The 20,722-nt window shown below is 47.1% G+C and overlaps 1 protein-coding gene across 1 annotated transcript in view; it reads right to left on the bottom strand.

Annotated features, from left to right (window-relative positions):
• Nucleotides 1–20,722, bottom strand: part of PLCB1 (phospholipase C beta 1) — an 825,411-nt gene that overhangs the window by 350,871 nt on the left and 453,818 nt on the right. Inside the window, exon 4 of the mRNA XM_040351701.1 lies at nt 5,544–5,684. Within this exon, the coding sequence (XP_040207635.1) occupies nt 5,544–5,684 (141 nt within the window). The remainder of the gene's footprint in view (nt 1–5,543; nt 5,685–20,722) is intronic.

Raw genomic sequence — 20,722 nt, 5'->3', positions numbered from 1 at the left:
AAAGAGGCCCTTGTCCCCATCAACGTGGGGAAAGGTGCTTTGGGGTGGGGGGGCACCGCCATTACTAGTAAAAATATATATTACGCTATAACTTTTGCGCAAAATAATCGATAAACGCTTATTGCAATTTTTTTTACCAAAAATAGGAATAATAATGCGTATCGGCCTAAACTGAGGGAAAAAAAAAATTTATATATTTTTTGGGGATATTTATTTTAACAAAAAGTAAAAAATATTGAATTTTTGTAAAAATTGTTGCTCTATTTTTGTTTACAGCGCAAAAACTAAAAACCGCAGAGGTGATCAAATACCACCAAAAGAAAGCTCTATTTGTGGGAAAAAAAGGACGCCAATTTTATTTGGGAGCCACGTGGTACGATCGCCACTTTGTCAGTAAAAGCGACGCAGTGCCGAATCGCAAAAAGGGGCAAGGTCCTTTACCTGCATAATGGTCCGGGGCTTAAGTGGTCAAGTCCCCTAATTTTTCTAGAATCTGGCAATGGCAGCCATTCTCCTCAGTATGAGTTCCTTTAGAACAGGGGTCTCCAAACTTTTCAAACAAAGGGCCACTTTTCTGTTCTTCAGACTTTTGGGCCGGATTGTGGCCAGCAGGGGTAGAAAATGTCCCGAGCCCAGCATCAATGAGAATAAATATGGCCTCAGGGTTGGTGGTCAGTAGAGGAGTAGTGCCCTATTAAGCCTCGTACACACGATCAGTCCATCCGATGAGAACGGTCTGAAGGACCGTTGTCATAGGTTAACCGATGAAGCTGACTGATGGTCCGTCGCGCCCACACACCATCGGTTAAATAACCGATCGGGTCAGAACGCGGTGACGTAAAACATAACGACGTGCTGAAAAAATGAAGTTCAATGCTTCCAAGCATGCGTCGACTTGATTCTGAGCATGCGCGGATTTTTAACCGGTGGTCATGCCTACAAACGATCGGTTTTGACCTATCGGTTAGGAATCCATCGGTTAAATTTAAAGCAAGTTGGCTTTTTTTTAACCGATGGATAAATAACCTATGGGGCCCACACACGGTCGGTTTTGACCGATGAAAACGGTCCATCAGACCGTTGTCCTCTGGTTATCCTATCGTGTGTACGAGGCCTAACTGGTATTAGTAGGAGAAATAGTATCCCATCATTGTTATCATAGTGCCCCATTGCTGGTGTCAGTGGGAGGAATAGTGCCCCAAGGGCCGGATAAAGGCTAGAAAAGGGCCACATCTGGCCCTCGGGCCACAGTTTGGAGACCCCCGGCTTTAGACCATTGAATTGGTGGTGTGAAGATGCATGCTATTGAGTGTGGCCCGGATTCAGATAGAATGCTCTATCTATCTGCGGGCGTAACGTATCTTAGATACGTTACGCCGCTGTAACTTTGGGCGCAAGTTCCGTATGCAGAAAGAACTTGCGCCCTTAGTTACGGCGGCGTAACGTATGTGTGGCGGCGTAAGCCCGCCTAATTCAAATGGGGATGTTGTGGGCGTGTTTTATTTAAATTTAAGATGACCCGTCCGTGCGCCGTCCATGAAATATCCCAGTGTGCATTGCTCCAAAGTACGCCGCAAGGACGTATTGGATTCGACGTGAACGTAAATGACGTCCAGCCCTATTCGCGAACGACTTACGCAAACGACGTAAAATTTTCAAAACTCGGGGCGGGAATGACGTCCATACTTAACATTAGCTACGCCTCATATAGCAGGGGTAACTATACGGCGAAAAAAGCCTAACGTAAACGACGTTAAAAAAATGCGCTGGCGGGACATACGTTTCTGAATCTGCGTAAATACCTAATTAGCATATTCCTCGCGTAACTATACGGAAGCGCCACCTAGCGGCCAGCGTAAACATGCAGCCTAAGATACGACGGTGTAAGACACTTACGCCGGTCGGATCTTAGGGAAATCTATGCGTAACTGATTCTCCGAATCAGGCGCATAGATACGACCGAGCGCACTCAGAGATACAACGGCATATCTGGAGATACGCCGTCGTATCTCCTATCTGAATCCGGGCCACTGTTTAGTTCTTTTCTGCAGGCACAGTGCCTCAAAAGCTCGCAATTATCGTGCTCAGCCAGCCAAATAATGGCTTAGGAGATCATTTTTTTCCCCCGATGGATCCAGAGTCCTTCTTCATATTGCTTAAGAATACTGGGCCAGATTCACAGAAGAGATACAACGGCGTATCTCTGAAACGCCGTCGTATCTCTCAGAGTATCTATGCGACTGATTCATAGAATCAGTTACGCATAGATAGCCCTAAGATCCGAAAGGTGTAATTGTCTTACACCGTCGGATCTTAGGATGCAATACCTCGGCCGCCGCTGGGTGGAGTTTGCGTCGTATTCCAGCGTCGGGTATGCAAATGAGGATTAACGGCGATCCACGACGGTTTTCGCGGCTGTTACGTCGTCGCTAGTAATAGATTCCCGTCGCAAAGTTAAGGCTGTTTCAACATGGCTTAACTTTAGTCGAGCCATGTTAAAGTATGGCCGTCGTTCCCGCGTCGATTTTGAATTTTATTTTATTTTTTCGGCGTAAGTACGTTACGCACGTCGCGCCGCCGTAATTTTGCGCGAAGCACGTCGGGAAAGCGCCTAATTTAAATGGTACACGCCCCATTTGAATTGGGGCGGGCTTGCGCCGGACGTGTTTACGATACACCGCCGCAAGTTTGCAGGTAAGTGCTTTGTGGATCAGGCACTAACAATGAAAACTTGCGGCGGTGTAACGTAAACGGGTTACGTTTGCGCCGCCGCAATTGTACCTGAATCTGGCCCACATTGTGTCAATGGGCCAGTAACAAAATAGTACAAATGATCCAGAGACAAGTATTTCTGCACAAAACCTTCTTTTCCCGCATAAACTCAATTAAGGTAAATATTGCATATGTAACAATTTTATACACAAAATCTATTATAAACACCGTAATGAACTTCCGTCTCGCCGTACATAAATATGTACTACAAATCCCCACCGGGCTGTCATTCCTTGACAGACTTAATTACTGTAAATCTGCATGTCACCATGGGGAAAACGCCATCAAGAAAGACGCAAATGTCAGACAAAGTCAGTCAGGATTACTGTATAACTTGATTAATAAATCAGCCAACGTAAGCACCGGAGTTTACATCCCGAAGGCTTAGAAACCGAAGCGCGGCAAATGAAAGGGAGGGCTAACCAAGCGCGTTTTACGTATACCGGGCCTGACTCATCAAGCTGCAATATGTGATATCGTATGCTAAAAGTGACATATTGATCAACACTGTCAATGTGAGAAAACTCATCAGAGAGAACCCTTCTGCCGTTATTAGGCAACTGGAACTCTCCCATTTTAACCCATCCTAACCCTCTGGTTCATGACTTCGCTGACCTGGAACAAGGGTGACAATCATTGGCTTGCTTGCTCTTGGACAATGACTTACAAGGTATTTGTAGCGCCCCCCTGGATATACTGGGGGCAAGGAGGGACCTCCAGAGGCAAGGGGCGAGCCAACATTTACCTCAGGGCAAGCCCATGGCTATAATGGGGAGTTTAGAACAGAAATTGGGCGCCAGTCACTTTAGATATTTTCAAAGCTTTAATGTAGAACTCAGGAGTCAAGACCTGGGGAAAAAAGTGTGGGAACTCCCACCCAAGATCCACTTCCCCACCAAAAAAAAAATGATACGCTCATATGCATAATTACTAAACCACATGTTTTTTTTTTTTTTTCGATCCACTGTACCCTAGTAATCCTTTATGTTACTAGGGTACATAAAGCAAGTTCTTTCTAAATCCCGCGATAACTCGCGGCAGACCTCCGCAATGTCTCCTGGGAACAATGACAAAAGCTCCCAGGAGACATTGCGGCATCGAGGAAGTGACGGAATCCCCGCACACTTCACGATGAATAAATATACAGGAAGCGGCCAGTAACATAAAGGATTACTAAGGTTCGCCTGCCCCTGACAGTGACTCGAGCTGGGCATCGCCGCTTAGTGAAGGATTGGCTCGGGTGGCTCGGCTGCTCTAGTCCTGCAAAGGGAACTGCGTTCCTGCTGTGAAAAAAGTGCAGGAACTCCGTTCCTACGCATTCTCACAGGACTTGAGCCCTGGTAGAACTTGAAAAAAGGTAGTAGGAGAGAGGGTTAAAGGAGTTGTAAATTATTATTTTTTTTCACCTTAAAGGGGCGTTTCAGTCATTTTTAATGTTTATTAAAAGTCAGCAACTACAAAAAGTGTAGCTGTTGGCTTTTAATAAACATACACTCACCTGCTCCACGTTCCAGCGACGCGCCGGCCGGGCACCCACTGCGCCATCCGATTGGACAGGCGATCGCCTACACGTGTCCCAGGCGATCGCCTACAGGGAGGGGCTGCCAAAAGGCGATATGACTATTAGCCTTAGCCGCCCCTCGGCGGAAGTAGGAAGTGGGACAGGAAGTCCCACTCCTCCTGAAGCCCCCACTCCCCCCCCCCCAAAAAAAATGACATGCCAAATGTGGCATGTAAGGGGGCAAGGAGTGGATTAAGCGGAAGTTCCACTTTTGGGTGGAACTCCGCTTTAATGCAATCTATGCATTAACCACTTCAGCCCCGGACCATATTGCTGGTCAATGACCGGGCCCCTTTTTGCCACTGCCCGAGGGCCCCATGCCACTAGGGGGCCCCATCAGGGTTGCCAGCCTCAGTAAAACCAGGGACAGTATGTAAAAATCTGTGTTTTTTTACATCTGTCTCTGAAATGTGCCTTAGCGACATCCTTTTGGTCTAAAAATCGCAAGATTATATCTGCCCCGCCTCTCCAGTACCTTTTCAGTGTGTGTATGTGTATTCTGTGTGTATGTATACTGTGTGTATACTGTGTATGTATACTGTATGTGTGTGTGTGTGTGTATACTGTGTGGTCCATTAATCTATTGCCCGGGGGGCCCCATGAGTTGTCAGTCTGTCCCCGGTCACCCCCCAATCTCATTTCTTTGTCTGAAAGGTACAACATCAGAGGTCTGTTTGGACCCCTGATATCTCACCAATGCCCCCCAATGAGGCTCCTAATAAAATTGCAAAAAATAATAAAAAATTAAATTGTAACAAAAAATAATAATAAAATGGTAAACAAAATAATAAAAAAATAATAAACAAAATAAAAAACTACCAACGCCAGTGGAGGAACTAGCAGGGCTGCAAAGGTCACACTTGTGACCAGGCCCAGGCATTCCGCCACTGGGTTCAGAGGAAAGGGCCCTGGGCTTGGAGGTGAGCGCCCCACCCAGGGGTCAGGGGGACCCTTCATAGTTTCTTGCACCAGGGCCGTAAAGGTTCTATTTAAACCTCTAATTGAAGTCCCATGTCTGCACCCAAAGGCGTCTTGCTCCCAAATAACTGATTCTCATCAGTTACCGAGTCTATGGCACACTGGAGGATTTCCTTGAACAAGCTCTTGTGCTATTTTTACACTGAAATGTATGACTCCAAATTAATTACAATAACAAAATGTTGGCATTTCTAATTTATACATAAAAAAGAACAAAATAACTGAAATTTACCTTGGCAATTTCATCTTGATATGCCACTAAGTTTAAATATGAGATGTTGACCAGATCTGGACCGTAGACGATGGTGAACATGCGATACTCCAACCTTCCTCCAAAGCTCCCAACTTCCAACTGTTCTCGTAACTTGGGGTCCTATAAATAATAATAAAAAAACAATATCAAGACATGATCTGAATTCAAATTTAATAGGTTGAATATGTAATTGAATATATTCAGGCAAAACAAAAAGTTTGTTAATCTAGACCATGGGTCTTCACTCTTCAATCTTTCTATATAAAGGGCCAGTTTCCTGTCCTTCCGACTTTATCGGGCTGGACTGTGCCCAGTGGGAGTCAACAATGCACAATCCTTGGTATTCAGGGGAGAAATTGTTGATTTCAGTGGCCTATTTTGGTTGTCATTGGCAGGAATTATGCCCCATTGTTGGTGTCAGTGGCAGGAATACAGCATCAAGGACCAGATAAAGGCAAGCAAAGGGCCGCATCCCCAGGGCCACAGTTTGGAGACCACTAACTTTCATCTTTTCTTTCACTTCAGCTATCTTCTATACTGGAATCCAGTGGCGGCCCAAGACATTGTGCTGCCTGGGACCAATAATGAAATGCCCCTCCCCCCCCAAAAAAAATCACGTCATGGCTCTATACATGTATAAAGAGGACCTGTCATGGCTCTATTCATGTGATACAGACAAAATTGCTTAAGGAAAGCAACCAATGGTCGGACTTTATAGGCAACACAGACAGGAATAGCAAAAAATATATAATTTTATTACAAAGTAGTTACATAAAACAACATTAAAAAGAAAACCATACAAGATGTCAGGTATGTTTGTTGCCTATAAATGTCCCCTGTGCGTCTACGCGTTTCGCCATGAGGCTTCTTCAGGACAGACAAGAGAGGAAAATAGTCAAAGTCATCCGAACCACATAGGCATAGGCATAGATATATCCTGTACACAGGCTGTCTCCCGGGGGCAAACGCTGCTATCCAATCAGCCATAATGAGTAATTACATTGTATCGGGGACGGGGCGGTATTAGGATCATAAGAATTTGTGGGTAGAGTAGGAGGGAGCGGCAATGCAGAGGGCTGAAGAGGCGGGCGGTACTAGGATCATTAGCATTCGTGGGTAGAGTAGGAGGGAGCGGCAATGCAGAGGGCTGAAGAGGCGGGCGGTACTAGGATCATTAGCATTCGTGGGTAGAGTAGGAGGGAGCGGCAATGCAGAGGGCTGGAGAGGCGGAGTTCCGATCGGAGCCAAGAGCTAGGGGGAACAGATTCCGACAGGCAACCATTCTCGGCACAACAGGTTGCTCAGAGGGAGCGGCGCCCGCCTTTCTCACTCTCAGACTGCTCCCCTCCGGCTGCGAGTGTCCTCACAGGCAGCGGAGTGGGCTGTCTGGCGGGCGGCAGAATGCTGCCCCCCTAAAAGTGCTGCCTGGTACCCATGGTACCACCCGGTCCCATCATAGGGCTGGCCCTGCTGGAATCTATAATGATGCTAAACATTTCATGATGAAGCCATCTGCAGACACAGGCCTTTCTACATACAATACATATACACACTATGGCCCAGATTCTCAAAGGACTTACGACGGCTTATCGCCACGTACGCCGTCGTAAGTCCGAATCAGAGCCGTCGTATCTATGCGCCTGATTCTTAGAATCAGTTACGCATAAATTCGGCTTAGATACGAGCGGCGTAAGTCTCTTACGCCTTTGTATCTTAGTTCCTCATAAAGCAGGAGTAAGTCATGTTATGGTGGAAAAAACAAGATGCGCTATACAAAAAAAGAATTTTTTTTTCTAAAAGTCATGACTTGGATCAGTGTCCATAAATGATCTAAAACGTAAAGAAAGTCCTGATCCCCAGTGAAGTGAAGGAAACAGAAGAAACAGTCCATAAGTGATGATCAAAGGCTGTGGTGACGATCCAATAAATAGAAAAACCTCCACCATAAATCAATATGTCTGCTTACCAGATGACCAGCGGTCTCTTAATTAAAAGAAGACCCCAGAAGGCGTGTAGGTAAACACTATGGCAGTTGAATTGTAGAAAGACTGAATAGCAAGTACACCTCCGTCTCAAGCCAATCGATGGAAATTTGGGGTCCCGATAATCATGGAAGACACATAAGGGCCACAATAGTGTAATAACGTAGGTAACATTTATTAAAAAGATGAAAAAAACGCACTTACATATAAACGATAAAATTAGGCATGTCAAATTTGGAGCTCCGGCCGGAAGCCAACCAAAAAGACCCGTCCAGGTAGGTAGGGAAAGGTGCAGTCAACGGGGGGTGATCCGATACGACACTCGTTCCGCCCAAGTTATGTAAGTCATGTTAGGTATGGGCGTCGGAAACGTACGAACAGCGTCGTATTTTACGTTGTTTGCGTAAGTTGTCCGTGAATGGGGCTGGACGTAAGTTACGTTCACGTCGAAAGCATTGACTATTTGCCGCGCCGTTTGTTAAAAGCGTCAATCACGTCGGGTAACTATTCATTACCATAAAACACGCCCACACCAGCCTACTATGAAATACGCGGGCTTACGCCGGCACAGTTACACTACGCCGCCGTAACTTTGGGCGCAAGTTCTTTGTGAATACGGGACCTGCCTCACTAAGTTACGGCGGCGTAGTGTATCTGAGATATGCTACGCCCGCCTATAGATAGGCGCGTCTACGAGAATCTGGGCCTCAATTACCAAAAGTATTGGGACGCCTGCCTTTACACACACATGAACTTTAATGGCATCCCAATTTTAGTCCGTAGGGTTCAATATTGAGTTGGCCCTCCCTTTGCAGCTTCAACTCTTCTGGGAAGGCCCTCCACAAGGTTTAGGAGTTTGTCCAAGGAAATGTTTGACCATTCTTCCAGAAGTGCATTTGTGAGGTCAGGCACTGATGTTGGATGAGAAGGCCTGGCTCACAGTCTCCATTCTAATTCATCCCAAAGGTGTTTTATCGGGTTGAGGTCAGCCAAGTTCCTCCACCCCAAATTCGCTCATCCATGTCTTTATGGACCTTGCTTTGTGCACTGGTCCAAATCATTTGGTGGAGGGGGGTTTATGGTGTGGGGGGTTGTTTTTCAGGGGTTGGCCCCTTAGTTCCAGTGAAGGGAACTCTTAAGGCGTCATCATACCAAGACATTTTGGATAATTTAATTCTCCCAACTTCGTGGGAACAGTTTGGGGAAGGCCCCTTCCTGTTCCAACATAACTGCGCACCAGTGCACAAAGCAAGGTCCATAAAAACATGGATAAGCGAGTTTGGGGTGGAGGAACTTGACTAGCTTGCACAGAGTCCTGACCTCAACCTGATAGAACACCTTTGGGATGAATTAGAACAGAGATTTTGAGGCAGGCCTTCTTGTCCACAAATGCGCTTCTGGAGGAATAGTCAAACATTCCCATAGACACTCCTAAACCTTGTGGACGGCCTTCCCAGAAGAGTTGAAGCTGTTATAACTGCAAAGGGCGGGGCCAACTCAATATTGAACCCTACAGACTAAGACTGGGATGCCATTAAGCCTAATGCGCGTGTAAAGGCAGGTGTCCCAATACTTTTGGTAATATAGGGCCAGATTCTCAAAAGAGTTACGCCGGTGTATCTACAGATACACCGGCGTAATTCTAAATTCCCGCCGGCGTATCATTGTTTTGTATTCGCAAAGCAAGATACGCCGGAATTAGGCTAGTATCTGACTGGTGTAAGTCACTTACACAGTCGGATCCTAAATGCAATACAACGCTGACCGCTAGGTGGCGTTTACGTTCAGGTCTCATTTGACTATGCAAATGAGCCTGATACGCCGAATCCCGAACAGATTTGCGCTGTGTCGTTGTCGTTTCCGTAAGCATAAGGTTACCCCTGCTATATGAGGGGTAACCTTACGCCAGTCCGCCGTATGCCATGTCAAGTATGGCGTCGGGTCCGCGTCGTCTTTTTCCGTCGGTTACGTCGTTTTACTAAGTCGTTCTACTAAGTCGTTCTTGAATACGACTTTACGTCGTTGACGCTCACGTCGGCGTCATTGACGTTTTCCGTCGTGAGCTGGAGCATGCGCACTGGGCTATTTTTCAGTCCGGCGCATGCGCAGTTCAATCGGCGCGGGGGCACGCTTAATTTGAATACGCCGCCGCAAATTATGGAGCAAGTGCTTTGCGAATACGGCACTTGCTCAAATAATTTGCGGCGGCGTGGTGTAAATAGATTACGCTACGCTACGCCCAAATGTATGTGAATCTGGGCCATAGTGTATATAATGGCAATCTGGCATCCCTTTGTTGTGCAAGCTATCAAGGATGGCTTACAGATTGCTGGCATGGATCAACAAAGACCATGATCATTTAAAGGGATGCCAGGGATGCTGTCTTTTATATAGCATTTGAAAACACTGAAAGCTTTGTTCTCCATTTCCTCTCATCATTCCTTTAGTAAATGCTTCCAGATACTTGTGTTGAGTTACAAATTAGCTGATTGCCATCAATCACTCAATATCCTAAGATTAAAATCACCAAACTGTGTGCTATTCACCGTGTGAGATTTAGCACACATTAAAAAGAGTTCCACAATCGTTTTTGTGAAAGTGTATTTTTTTACGTAAGTTAAGACAAGAACACAAAATTTTTTATCAGTTTGAGGAATTGCGCCATATCACTGAACACAGGACAACCAAACGCGAGGTATAAAACAAATTGCATTCAAGGAAGCCAACAGGTGACACCAACAAATAGTTAAGACTTCCATAACTGATGTTGTAAAGCGCTGCGTAAACTGTTGGCGCTATATAAATCCTGTATAATAATAATAATAATAACCCAAATCCATTGTGTGACCACAAGGAAAATACTGTACCTGTATGCCTATTCCCATTCATTATACAAGAATAGAGGGCCAGATTCACATACAAATACGTTACGCTGCGACGGCGTAACGCATCCCATTTACGTTACACCGCCGCAAGTTTACAGCGTAAGTGCCTGATTCACAAAGCACTTACCTGTAAACTTGCGGCGGCGTAGCGTAAATTCGCTCGGCGCAAGCCCGCCTAATTCAAATGGGGCGGGCACCATTTAAATTAGGCGCGTTCCCGCGCCGAACGTACTGCGCATGCTCCGTCTGTAAAATTACCCGACGTGCATTGCGCTAAATGACGTCGCAAGGACGTCATTGGTTTCGACGTTAACGTAAATGGCGTCCAGCGCCATTCATGGACGACTTACGCAAACGACGTGAAATTTTAAATTTCGACGCGGGAACAACGGCCATACTTAACATTGCTTAGACCACCTAGAGGGCATGCTTAGTTTTACGCGACGCATCTCTACGGAAACTACGTAAATTTAGATCGACGGGCAAAGCGGACGTTCGTTAATCGCCGTAACTAGTCATTTGCATATTCTACGCCGACCGCAATGGAATCGCCACCTAGCGGCTGGCCTAGAATTGCAGCCTAAGATCCGACGGTGTAACACAGTTACACCTGTCGGATCTTAGGGCTATCTATGCGTAACCTGATCGTAGGTGCACATTTACGCTGGCCGCTAGGTGGCTTTTCCGTCGAATTCCGCGTCAAGTATGCAAATTACCTAGATACGGCGATCCACGAACGTACGTCCGGCGCATTTTTTTACGTCGTTTGCGTTCGGCTTTTTCCGGCGTATAGTTACCCCTGCTATATGAGGCGTATCCTATGTTAAGTATGGCCGTCGTTCCCGCGTCGAATTTTGAAAATGTTATGTCGTTTGCGTAAGTCGTTCGCGAATAGGGCTTTGCGTAGAATGACGTCACCGTCGTAAGCATTGGCTTGTTCCGGTTTAATTTCGAGCATGCGCACTGGGATACCCCCACGGACAGAAAGTATTGCAAGATCGCCATTTTATTCTCTAGGGTGTTAGGATAAAAAATATATATAATGTTTGGGGGTTCTAATTAGAGGGAAGAAGATGGCAGTGAAAATAGTGAAAAATGACATTAGAATTGCTGTTTAACTTGTAATACCAACGGCCACCACCAGATGGCGCCAGCTTACACATCTGGTGGTAATAACTTGTAATACCAACGGCTCACCACCAGATGGCGCCAGCTCACCACCAGATGGCGCCCCCCTTCCAAGCCAAGTCGCCAGGACCCTATTTCTAGTCGCCATGGCGACCTGGCGACCGGGATTTGTCGAGCCCTGTCTTTGAGGATACAAAAAAAAGTAAGTAACGGCGGCGTAGTGTATCTGAGATACACTACGCCGGACGGAGAGAAGCGCCGCGCTTCGTGGATCTGGCCCAGAATGTTCTCACGTCAATGATTAGCATAGTACTTGGTTGCTAATTAGTATTATTTCTATGTTTTGGTTCTCCAGATATATGTATGTGCAGAGAGCTGTTTGCAATAAGTTCATTACTGTCGGGTTGCATCTCATTACCTTCACAATGAAACAAAACATACAGCAAGGCAAGGAGACAACAGATTACCTTATGGGGGGGGGGGGGGCTGCTGCAGACTGGAAACATGGCTGATAAGTAATTAACAATTTCCGTCTTTTACACCATGCACAGATTAATATTACAGCATTTCTTCTCATACCTTCATTGTAAGGCATAGAAAGCTAAAGGATTACCCTCACAAATAACAAGGTTTTCTCTGTAGCAGCTAATAAAGGAGACATTATAATTTTCATTATTATTCTGCACAGAGCAGGCATGTTCCGTAGGGTTGTCCCGATACAGATACTAGTATCGGTATCGGGACCGATTCCGAGTATTTGCGGGAGTACTCGTACTCCCGCAAATACCCCCGATACCGAAATAGAATACTCCCCCTCCCGCCGCCGTTACGCCGCATCCCGCCGCCGTTACGCCGCATCCCGCCGCATCCCCGCTGCCGCCGACTGGTTAATACGCGCGGGGAACATTACAGCATTCATTTGAATAGCTAGCTGTAGTGTTTCCCACCGCGCCGCGTATAGACACTCCCCCTTGCTCGGGTGAACTGTCCAATCCCGAGCAAGGGGGAGTGTCTATACGCAGCGCGAATCATTACAGCTATTCAAATGAAAGCTGTAATGTTCCCCGCGCGTATTAACCAGTCGGCGGCAGCGGGATGCAGGTAAGGGGGACATGGCTGCATATGGGGGACATGGCTGGATATGGGGGGAGACATGGCTGCATATGGGGGGACATGGATGGATATGGGGGGAGACATTGCTGCATATGGGGGACATGGCTGTATATGGGGGACATGGCTGGATATGGGGGGGGAGACATGGCTGCATATGGGGGGACATGGCTGGATATGGGGGGAGACATGGCTGCATATGGGGGACATGGCTGGATATGGGGGGAGACATGGCTGCATATGGGGGGACATGGCTGCATATGGGGGACATGGCTGGATATGGGGGACATGGCTGGATATGGGGGGAGACATGGCTGCATATAGGGGGACATGGCTGCATGGGGGGGGACATGGCTGGATATGGGGGGACATGGCTGGATATGGGGGGGGACATGGCTGCATATGGGGGGACATGGCTGCATTTGTGGGGGGACATGGCTGGATATGGGGGGGAGACATGGCTGCATCTGTGGGGGGACATGGCTGGATTTGTGGGGGGACATGGCTGCATTTGGGGACACATTTAAAAAAAAGTATCGGTATTCGGTATCGGCGAGTACTTGAAAAAAAGTATCGGTACTCGTACTCGGTCCTAAAAAAGTGGTATCGGGACAACCCAAAACGCAAGAAATAAGATAATGGCCTGGGCTCAATGATTGACCTATCTCACTGCGAGTCTACCAATTTTGTCGGATTGGAAACAACAAGCTATCTGCAGTCTCTAATAACATAAAATGCTCACTGTGCTCAAAGCAGCCATATAGTTTGTAAACATTTCTCTAGGTTTTAGGTCTGTAGCCACCCTGCCCTAAGCAGAAGTGATCGTTTAATGCCCCGTACACACGATCGGATTTTCCGTCGGAAAAAACCTTGGATGGTCTTTCCGACGGAATTCCACTCAAGCTTGGCTTGCATACACACGGTCACACAAAAGTTCTCTGAACTTTCCACCGTCAAGAACGCGGTGATGTACAACACTACGATGAGCCGAGAAAATGAAGGTTAATGCTTCCGAGCATGCATCAAATTGTTTCCGAGCATGCGTTGGAAGTTTGGGTGTCGGAATTGGTACAGACGATCGGATTTTCTGATTTTTCTTCCATTTGAAAATTTGAGAACCAGCTCTCAATCTTTTGTTGGTGGAAATTTTGACAGCAAAAGTCAGATGGAGCCTACACACAGTCGGAATTTCCGTTCAAAAGCTCACATCGGACTTTTGCTGTCGGAACTTCCAATTGTGTGTACGGGGCATAACACTTTCACTGCCAGAGTCATTTTTGCATTCTTTTGTGCACGTTTTAAATATATTTTTAGGCCTGAAGATTATGTAAAACCCCCAAAACATTAGATATTTTCTAAAAACGGATAACCTAGAGCAGTGTTCTCCAAACTGGGGCCAGATGAGACCCTTTGCTTGCTTTTATCGGGTCCATGGGGCACCATTTCATCCACAATGGGGCATAATTTCTCCAAATGACATCAATGAAGAGGGCACATTTCCTCCCAATGACATTAGCGATGGGGCCAGGAGCTCATTAAGGGCGCACGGGTGCCGCCCTTTAGTTCCTAAATAAAGGATAAGCTACAAAAAGTCTTCAACATTACAGAACTAGTCCAGCTGAACTTCCACAACTACTACTAGATATGTTGGCCCGGATTCACAGACATCGGCGCACATTTATGCCGCTGTAGCGTATGTCCTTTACGCTACGCCGACGCAGCACAGAGAGGCAAGCACTGGATTCACAAAGCCAGTGCTGCCAAAACTGCGCTGAGTTTCCTAGGCGTAAGCCGGCGTAGGTGGAAGTGGGCGTGAGACATGCAAATGAGGCGTGACCCCATGCAAATGATGGGCCGAGCGCCAGACAGATACGTATAACGAACGGCGCATGCACCGTCCCGTGGACGCATCCCAGTGCGCATGCTCAGAATCACGTCGGAACTACTCCCTAAGATACGTCGGATCACTGCCTACGGCGTGACCGTAACCTACGCCTAGTCATATTCACGTCCTACGTAAACTATGTGTAACGGCTACCCGGGCTAGTGAGAGGGTATCAGCCTTTGGAGAAGTCCTTTTCCCTGGCAAAGTGCGATATGCAAGTAAAACCGGTATCATTCCATCCCCAAGATCCAGAGAGAGAGAGACCCCCTTTAAGAACGAGACGAGGCTGCGTTTGAAGGGTCAAGCAAGACTGTTTAATGGGACATTTCACCTAGCTTATATGTGCTTACAAACTGTTACAGGAAAAATGACAATCTCCGCCCCCCCCTTCACACAGATACTTTGAAATAATGACATCTCCTTGAATCAATCAGTCTCTAGACGTTCCGGCACCGAGATCCACTTAACATGACCTGGCCAGGCACATTCCTTTCTCAATAGGATTTAATTAACCTTTAGAACAATACACACTCACAGATGATCACGTTAGCATACACCTGGCAGGAGGCTGTTAACTGGTAATACACAACAGAGCATCAATTAGCATTTAGCAGTGAAAGAGCTCCTTCTACAATTAACCCTTTGAGCTCAGAATATAATGTGGTAAATCCAATTGTAACAAGTCATGCAGTTCTTTGTAGGCAGAATAGTTCATAGGTCCGTTACACTACGTAAAATACGTCGGCTTGTGTTCCCTTTGCATTGATGCTGCTGAGTTACACCTCCTTTATGGGGCATAACTTTACGCCGGACATATGACTTTACGCGCACTGCGTCGGACGGACGTACGTTCGTGAATCGGCGTATCTCCCTCATTTGCATATTTGAATAGAAAATCAATGGGAGCGGCAAATACGTCCAGCGTAAATATGCGCCCACTCTACGCCGGTGTAGGCAAGTTACGTCGGTGGGATGAAGCCTATTTTCAGGTGTATCTTAGTTTCTGAGTCCGGCGCATATTTGGACTTACACGGCATATCTGGAGATACGTCGGTGTAGGTGCTTTGTGAATCCGGGCCGTTATCTTTAATGTTTGTAGAGCTTTTCACAAATTTCCCATAGTGCTCCTGCTAGGTGACAAAGACCCAGGAGTGAAAAATCTTTGGCACAAATTAACTCAGAATATAGCCATGGCTGCCAAACTTTGCATAGCCAAAATGTGGAAGTCTCCAACCCTCTCGACAGTCAAGAATCAATTATGTTGTGTGAAAAGATAAACGTAATCTGCTCTGATTCCATGCTGTTATTTAAAATAAATTGGCTGCCATGGATTGGATTGATTACAAATCTTCTCCTGTCCTATATGATCCCTTGGAACTAAAATGTATTTGCCCGTTGGGTCTACTTTACCAAACTCCAAAGCAATTATCTTTGAATATTTGATGTTTAATGCACACATATATACTCTTGCTGATGTAGATACTGTGTCAGACATGTACCTCTTATAGTTATTTTTATTTCATGGTATTCTTCTCTTGGTATTATGTGGAAATACATTAGTGCTCTTACCAAGATAATTTGTAGAAAAGGTATGTACATCCTAAAATTATACATTTTAAGCCATGGGACAATAGGGAGGGAGCAACAGGATTTTCCTGGTACCGTCAAAAGCATTGCAACCAGATTAAAATCAAAAAATCTTTATTACATACATATTAACTTAACTATGAGGCCGTGTACAGACGACCAAACAAGTACGATGAAAGCGGTCCGCCGGACCGTTTTCACCGTACATGTCTGGCCGGGGGTTCTGTACGATGGCTGTACTAACCATCGTACAGAAATCCGTGCGTAAACAATACGCGGGGCGTGTCCGCAGTGTCGCCGCGTCGATGACGCGGCGACGTGGGCGGGCCTGACAGTTAAATGCTTCCGCGCATGCGCCAAAGTCATTTGACGCATGCGAGGGATGGCGGGCGCTCGGACATGTACGGTAGGTCTGTACAGAAGACCAAACATGTCCGAGCGGGCAGGATTCCAGCGGACTGTTTTAAAACACGTCCAGGAATATTTGCCCGCTGGGAAAAGGCCTGGCGGGCAAATGTTTGCTGGAATCCTGCACGCTCGTGCCTACACACGACCGAACATGTCTGCTGAAACTGGCCTGCAGACCAGTTTCAGCAGACATGTTTGGTCGTGTGTATGGGGCCTAAGTCTAATGTCTTACCCATACTCATGAATATGACACATATAACTGTACACCCTACCTGTATATGTGTCATATTCATGAGAATGGGTAAAAATTTACAGTTATAGTTAAGCCGTTGTAATGGGTTATTTTTTAAACTTGTGTTTTTAATGTCTTTTTTGTACACTTTCTATATATGTAATATTATATATATAAGATTTTTGGGATTTTAATTATATCCAAACCAATTGTAATAGGTGTCAGAAAAATACTCCAGCATTTACCCAGGTACCACAAGGCTGAGAGACAGAGCCAACTGCTCCCTACTCTATCCCCTGCCCGATACTCCAGTGAGTGCTGGAGAAGCAGATCAGAGCGCTGTGACTGACAGTCACTACTCTCCGCTCTAAACAGACCAAGGACTGAGCATAAGCGGTCATGTGATCACTTGTCACTCAGTATTAGGGCCGACATGGGACAACTGCAGAATCCCACCAATACAATACCAATAAAGGTGAGTATGTCGTCTGTTTGTTTTGTTTTTAAATACCCTCAACTTCTCCTTTAAAAGACAGCTCCAAACATAGAGGTTTTTCCCATGCAGGAATTCATCTGCAGCACACTGCCATTGAACATAAATTATTCCAGCCTTTCTTGGCCCATTCAGACCAAGGTTTTACAATGGAAGTCACTTACAGGCTTCGGCCTGGTCGGTACACATGCCCATACACGTTCCGTGGGTGCATAATCTTTGCTGCTCCCATGCAGAACCAATGCCTTTTTGGGGAGGGAGAAGCCCTGAAATATTGCAAGTACCCAACTCAAAAGGGTTGTGCAAACCTGCCCAATAAGGGTACTGGCTACTGAAAAAACATGGACCCAAGATTGGAGACTTCATCCCTACCAAGTTTTTACAAAGCCTCCAGGTCCCATGCCAGGACACTAAACAACCAGTTCCCTCAGTACCAAACACGCATCCTGGAGCCCATGAACTTGTGTGGTTGAGAAACCTGGGTGCCACTTAAGAGTCGGTTCACACTGGGGCGACACGACTTCCAGCGCGACTTTCAGAGGCGACTCCGACACGACTTGAGCATGAACCACAGGGCGATCTGGGGCGATTTACAACACGACTTGAAGTCGTCTCCAGGACAGGAGACTTTCCAGCGGCCAATCAAACAACAATCAGCTCTAGGGGAGGGAGGGGGAGGGAGAGGTTTGCCTGAGAAATGTATGTTATCTTCCTGGAAAGTCACTTCAGTTAAGACAGTGATCAGACTTCCATTGAAATCAATGGGTACAAATCACCTACAAGTCGGATTGAAGTAGTACAGGAACTTCTTTTGAAGTCGGAGTGACTCGAGTCGTGTGTATTAAAACCGCTCCCATTCACTTGCATTGTTTTTCTCGACAGCGCGACTTGAGACGACTTGAGGCGACTTCAAGTCGGATCCCAAGTCGCCCCAGTGTGCCTTCAGCATACACATAACAAAAAGTCCATCAACTTCTGGCAAAAATTAAAAACATTGGCTCACTGCCAGTACAAACTTGTCCCAGGACAGGGTTTAAAGTCCCCGCCTGCTCCAGAGGTCCAGAGAAAATGTCACCACAAGTCAGCAGCCCAACCAGTACATTCTCAGTGTGTCTTGCTCCACCTCACAACTCATGGACACCTGCTGCCTGCCTCCTGCACTTTTAAACCCTCTTTTCAGAACCACAGTACCCATAGAAAAGTTTGGAGGCTCTTTCCCACCTAAAACCTCGCAGAGCCTCTGTATTCCGGGACCCATGCCTGGCATCCTGTACAACATATATAATTACAAAATATAAAATAAAAAGGGCTTTTTAAAACATTAACAAATACTGATAAAATGACTTGCATCAAGTTGTTCTCTTTTTTTTCAAATTCTTTATTTAACAAGAAAGTGTCCAACACACCGCATCCAAACATGTTCAATGACAAGATCACATTACAGAAGATGTGTGAGCAGAAAGGTCAAAGCACACCATAACAGAAATGTTAATGCACAAGGAACAGAACATACAGTAGGTGAAGCCGATTTTGTGTCAATCTCGCTCTCTTTCTCAGCGAGATTGAGCACCTACGAGCCCCATCGCGGGAGCCAGCGCCGAGCTGGCTTGCCGCGATGGAGACAGAGCCGTCATAGAAGCGACGGGAGATCCGACTTGGATTCCCGCCAATTCTACACGTGTGCGGCGTTTGTTATGAATCCTGAGGGGGAAGTCCCCGCCGGATTTTAAATAAAAATCCGGCATGGGTCCCCCCCCTCAGGAGCATACCGGGCCCTTAGGTCTGTTATGGGTTGTAAGGAGAGCCCCCCTACGCCGAAAAAAAACGGCGTAGGGGGTCCCCCTACAATCCATACCAGACCCGTATCCAAAGCACGCTACCCGGCCAGCCAGGAAGGGAGTGGGGACGAGCGAGCGCCCCCCCCCCCCTCCTGAGCCGTACCAGGCTGCATGCCCTCAACATGGGGGGGTTGGGTGCTCTGGGGCAGGGGGGCGCACTGCGGCCCCCCCACCTCAGAGCACCCTGTCCCCATGTTGATGAGGACAGGGCCCCTTCCCGACAACCCTGGCCGTTGGTTGTCGGGGTATGCGGGCGGGAGGCTTATCGGAATCTGGGAGCCCCCTTTAATAAGGGGGCCCCCAGATACCGGCCCCCCACCCTAAGTGAATGAGTATGGGGTACATCGTACCCCTACCCATTCACCTGCAAGAAAAGTGGTAAAAACACAAATAAACCACACAGTGTATTAAAATATTTTATTTTTCTGCTCCGGAGGCCGCCCCCTGTCTTCTTTATTAGCTCTTTTACCAGGGGGGGCTTCTTCTTTGACGTCTTCGGGTGGGTGGGGGCCGCCGTCTGGTTCTCTTCCACCGCCGGGGGGGGGTGGCTTTTAAAAAAGCCCCCACCCCCCCGGCGGGTTTCCTCCGGCGTCTTCGGCGGGGCTCTTCTTCTTCCGCTATCCCGACGTCTTCTCAACTCTCCGGGGTTCTCCTTCTGTCTTCGCCGCTCTCCGTTGTTGACTCGTCGCACCCCGGTTCTTCGTCTCGCAGTCCGGTCCCTTCTTCCGTGCTGTACGTCTTCTTCTGTGCTGTGAGTTCTTCTTCCGCGCTGTGACGTCATGTTCTTCACTTCTCTTCTTCTCCCCATGTTGACTCGCCCTGTCGCCGAGAATCAGCGCGACGCTGTCGTGCTAAAAGCACAATATCACAAACACCTACTGTATGCTGATGGAAAGGTAGGACATAGAAGCGAGCAGGACACATCATTTTATATTAAATAGAAAGTGGAAAAAGTTAGGGATATGAAGGTAGAGTAGAAACAAGGAAGGAAATGGCGGGGAGGTGAAGAGAAGAGACAGAAAAAAAAGGGGGGATGGGGGGAAGAAGGGAAGTTGCTTGGCCGGGTACATTCAGAGCCAGTTGTGGATCTGGGAGTAGTCACTCCCCAGAACAGTCATCCATTAAGGCAGGGTTGGCCAACTAGTGGCCCGCGGAGCCCTCTGATCTGGTCTGCAACCTCCTGATCTGGAGTGGTGGGTTGGCAAGCCCAGATCGCAGGTTGCTGACCCGCCATACCACAGTATCAGTGTTGTGAATGAAGCTGGTGGTAGAAGAAGAAAGCGACTGCAGAGTAAAGCCTGCTAAGCCAAAGCTTCCTTTACAGCGCTGGCTTTTGCACAGGTGGAGTCTATGGCAAAGTTCAGCTAACCCACAGGATAGACACAGGTGCACTACGCTGCACCTGCGGTGTGAGTAAACCACAGAACATCAGTGTGAAAGCAGTCTTAGGCCCTTTTTACACGATCAGCCCGACCAAATGAGATCCTCAATTCACCTCTATAGAGCGACAGATGTCCGTTTACGCCCACCTACCTCCAATCCGAAAAACAGAAGGGAGTTCGTCCTCTTTCATCTGGGTGGATCAGAGGGCCTATAAAGTAAGCATGACT

This window comes from Rana temporaria, chromosome 4 (genome assembly GCF_905171775.1).
Source record: "Rana temporaria chromosome 4, aRanTem1.1, whole genome shotgun sequence".
NCBI classification, from domain to species: domain Eukaryota; kingdom Metazoa; phylum Chordata; class Amphibia; order Anura; family Ranidae; genus Rana; species Rana temporaria.
The sequence above is the reverse complement of the archived record's forward strand: the minus strand, read 5'-3'. Positions and strand labels throughout refer to the sequence as shown.